Source organism: Octopus bimaculoides, chromosome 5, assembly GCF_001194135.2.
Source record: "Octopus bimaculoides isolate UCB-OBI-ISO-001 chromosome 5, ASM119413v2, whole genome shotgun sequence".
NCBI classification, from domain to species: domain Eukaryota; kingdom Metazoa; phylum Mollusca; class Cephalopoda; order Octopoda; family Octopodidae; genus Octopus; species Octopus bimaculoides.
The window spans coordinates 25,537,205-25,541,784 of record NC_068985.1 but is presented as its reverse complement, the minus strand read 5'-3'; the positions used below and the strand labels follow the sequence as shown (position 1 = coordinate 25,541,784).

Here is a 4,580-nt window from a genome sequence, read left to right as displayed (position 1 = left end):
AAAACATAGAAACGAACTTCTTTGTGAACAACAAAAAAAAAGAGAAACAAGACATGTAACATAAAGAGTATACCCCTTCATCAGTTGTCCCTGTTTCAGCTACTCCGCATTTCGAAAACACAATATATACATGCATATATGGGTACAGGACATCAAAAAAACGTTGAACACAATGAGAAATGAAAACATAAAAACAAAACATAGAAACGAACTTCTTTGTGAACAACAAAAAAAAAGAGAAACAAGACATGTAACATAAAGAGTATACCCCTTCATCAGTTGTCCCTGTTTCAGCTACTCCGCATTTCGAAAACACAATATATACATGCAGCTGGCTATATTCTGAATTGACAAGAAGTAAAAAGTGTTTTGACACAAAAATAATTCCTTCTCCAAAAATACAGACCCCTTCCCCCTGCCAAAAAAAAAAAGCACACATACAGCTGACCATATCCTGAACAGAAAGACAGAAAGGATTCTCACAGGTTGGCTGACGCTTCTAAGAATGATTCTATGCTCATTTATTTGTTTATCTATTAATTTTGGATTTCTCTTTGTTACCAGATACTTCTTGCTGTTTATGATGAAGCATTCCCAAATGACAAAGCTACAACAAATATAACTATCCAGGTGACACAGAATTCAAGTGGACCTAAATTTACTCAAAGTATATACAGAAGAAATATTACTATTTCTCATCCACTTGGTCAAATGATAATTCAAGTTACTGCAACAGACAGAGATGGAGTAAGTTATTCTCTTAATTCCTGTTGTTACCAGTGATGATGACATTTTGTTTCAAAAACCAGCTACAAAACAACTCTCATCTATGTATTTTCATTGATTAAAACCACTAGTATCATCGTATATATATATTAATATGCAAGGCTTTCACTCTATGCATGCCAGCTCAATTTGATTCATCTTTATTAGTCGAAAAACACCTGTTGTTATTTTCTTGTTGTTTGTAATTGTAATTGTGTAACATGTTCTCCATTTTTTTTTTGTCTATGTTGTCGTTCACATTCACTTGCTTTCTCCTAAAAAATTTAATGCTCTTAGCTTAGATTTTTGGAGCAGCCAGATTTGAACAGTCTCAAGTGTAACTTCCCAAACTGTAAGGATAATTTGGTAAATTGACTGATGAGAGGAACTTGCAAATGACCCATCTCTGCTTTTTTCCTGTCCATCTTTTTATTGTTTTTCCCGTCTATCTTTGCATTGTTCATTTGTCAGGATGTTTTATTGTCATCTGTTGCATTCTTTTTCCATTTTTTAAATTTATATATAAATTTAATTTCCTTATTTTTATTTTTACTTAGGATCTGCCATATTATAATATTTCTGGATTAGCAAATAATGATTATTACATCACCCGTGATGATGGAAAGATATATTTAAGGAAAGCATTAACAACATCTCAAATTATAAATACAGTGAGTATGACATGAAATTTACTCATTTTATTCATTGGTTGTTTATCCATGTTTGCACAGGTCAGATAAACATATCCTGCTGCAATTAGCACCTAATATCAGCAGGATATCTTCACTATGCTTTTATATCTATTTCTGCTTTGTATCTCTAAATTTTGGTCAATCTACCATCATCGTATATATATATATATATACAATGAGAAATAAATCTCAGCTCAAATTGTAATTCGTTTTTGTGAATATAATGGATTATTGCACTGTTGAATAGAATACCTGGTAATAGCCCCTTTCATTCTGAGTTCAAATACTACTGGGGCTGACTTTGGTTTCATTCTTCTGGATTTGATAAAATATGAGTCAAGAGCTAGCTATCAATATATTGGTTTTCTGAAAGCATGCTTACTCAGGATGAATTTCTATGAAAATAAAATACTCTCAGCATTCTTCCAAATCGCAATACATTATTTACATTTGGTAGAAAATTAACTCCAAGGGAAAATTACCAAATGTAAATAATGAATTGCTATTTGGAAGAATGCTGAGAGCACTTTATTTTCATAGAAATTTATCCCGAGTAAGCATGTTTTCAGAAAACCAAACATTCCACAAATGGCAACTTTTTTCAATCACATACTCAAACTACTAAGCCTTCAGGAGCTTTGCATTCATTTCTCTAGTTGATGAGGGTCTAACCCAGGCATGTTGAACCTCTAGCCTGCAGGTGAAATTTTTTCTGCATTTAGATTTGAAAGTAATTACTGGCAATGTCTTTACAATTCTATATTAACAAAAGGGGATACATGAATTTGTAAAATGAAAGATACATTATTTTTCACAGAACCGATGTCTCCCACAGGCACTTAAAATTCACCTCTAGTACTTAAAATGTTCTTACATCTCTGATCTAACTGGATGCAATATAAGGTGTAACAAAGCTACAAACTTTACCATGAATACAACAATAGCAGAAGACAATTGGCCAGTGTTGAGTAGACAACATCTCTTATGTCATAGACTATCCTTAAGGAAAAAGTCAATGTGTGTGTGTATGTATGTATGTGTGAGAGTGTGTGTGTCCACATGTGTGTGTGTGTGTAAATGTAAACAAACAAGTATTTGTTCTTTTATTAGTAGCATCAAAAATGTGTGTTGTATGATACAAATACGATGATATTTTTTCGAATGCAGAGTTGCCATTAGAACAGCAGAAATATTGGGTAAATCACCCTTACAAAGTGTTCAATATATTATCATCTTCTTATTTGTATGTACAATACACATTTTTGATGCTTCTAATAAAAGAACGAATATCTATTTGTTTACATTTATACACACATGGTTGGTCCATAAAGCTAAAGTATTTAGTATCTAAATTTGGCAGAGAAGTTATCACTGAGCAGTTTAGTTTAATGGTAAAGCACTCAGTTGAAGTCTTTGTGTGGTGTCTGTTTGAGTCCCGTGGCTGGTTGTTGACAGTTTTTTTCGCCTTGTAAGGGTAATTTACTCAGTATTTCTGTTGTTCTAATGATAACTCCACATTAGAAAAAGATCATCTTTTTTATTTGTGTGTATATATATATATATATATATATATATATATATATATATATCATCATATATATATATATATATATATATATATATTAATGGGGGAGGCCAGTTTATGGGATTAGAGGTCTTAGGCCAACAGATTTTCAGGTCTGATAGTAGGCTGTAAGGCCAAAACCCTTATGGATGGGAAACCCAGGGTAATCCCATAAACTGGTCTCCCCCATTAAAATATTAACTGCTCTACATCCAGTGCTGGATTAACCATTAAGCAAAATAAGCATGTACTTAGGGCATCAAGGGAAGGAGGAGGCACCACAGAAATGGTAAATGGCTTACGCCACAAAAGAAACCACTTTAAACTTGCTAAAATAATATTCGGGATGCCTTTATCTCTACTAAGTATAGATGCAGATCTGTTACCTAAGATTAATTTTGAGGATCTGATCAAAGACTTTGTAATTCAAAAAGGTAGGAGGTAACTTTGCAAATATAAATAAAGTGGAAGTATACAAAATAAACATTATTTTCCCTTTTACTGTTTTGTTTCATTTAAAAAAATAAAGATTTATTTTATAGTTTGTTATTGTTTATATTTTGAATTACATAATCTTTTATGAGGGTACCAAAATCTTTTAAGTGCTTAGGGCATTGATAAGTCTAAATCCGGCCCTGTTTACATCTTGAAGTGTGCTCCTTCTCTGGATTCATGTTTTTACAAACGATATATCATATATATATATATATATATATATATATATATTGGGTTAAAAACCTTTTGGAGAGAAAGAGTTGAAGGCCACAGGCAGCCTTCAACTCTTATGTGAGCAGGACACATTCTCATTCATTTTATATGTGAATATACACACACACACACACAAAGAGAGAGTGTGTGTGATGCAGTTATATGCATACAAGCATGAGAGAGGAGTACTTGATACAAGGCTCAGACAGTACAAAGCGATGATAAATAAGTTATAGTGACTGCATAGGGTCAAGTAACAAAGAAGTAACATCTGACACACTGTAAAAAGAATAAACAAGAAAAAATTTCAGGTTGTTTTAGTAATGTTTCAGCATTGAACAGGTTTTCTGTTTTGCTTCCACTTATATATACACATAGTGTGTATATCTTTGTGCATGTGTGTTTACATAAATTTGTTTGCATTTCTTTGTATGTGTTCCTATGAAGATGTCTAAGGTTTATAATACTATTTAAATTGTATGTTTCAGTTCAGTGTAACTGCATGTGACAGTAGACAACCACCTAACTGTGACATAGCTTCAGTCAACATCTTTGTTCATCAAGATAATGCACCAATATTTTTGAACACACCTTATAACTCCAACATTGACAAATACCATGCCCTCAATAAGCTGGTCTTTTCTGCACGTGGCTATGATGCTGACAACCCTGTAAGTTTTTGTTTGAAATTTTTATTTCCTTTAGTTCTGTATTTTTCTTCTTTTTTTTTTTTTTTGCTTTTACTTTTTTCCACAATTTTATTTGTGGTCAATGTCCTTCATACCAAATAAATGCAAAAACTATAATATCTAAATGCTATATATTTATGTATGTATGAATGTACATATATA

The 4,580-nt window shown here is 32.2% G+C and overlaps 1 protein-coding gene across 1 annotated transcript in view; it reads left to right on the top strand.

Moving 5' to 3' along the window:
* LOC106874390 (uncharacterized) overlaps window positions 1-4,580 on the top strand; it is a 280,957-nt gene that overhangs the window by 183,692 nt on the left and 92,685 nt on the right. The window contains exons 99-101 of the mRNA XM_052968226.1: window positions 565-747; window positions 1,323-1,436; window positions 4,218-4,400. Coding sequence (XP_052824186.1) covers window positions 565-747; window positions 1,323-1,436; window positions 4,218-4,400 — 480 coding nt within the window. The remainder of the gene's footprint in view (window positions 1-564; window positions 748-1,322; window positions 1,437-4,217; window positions 4,401-4,580) is intronic.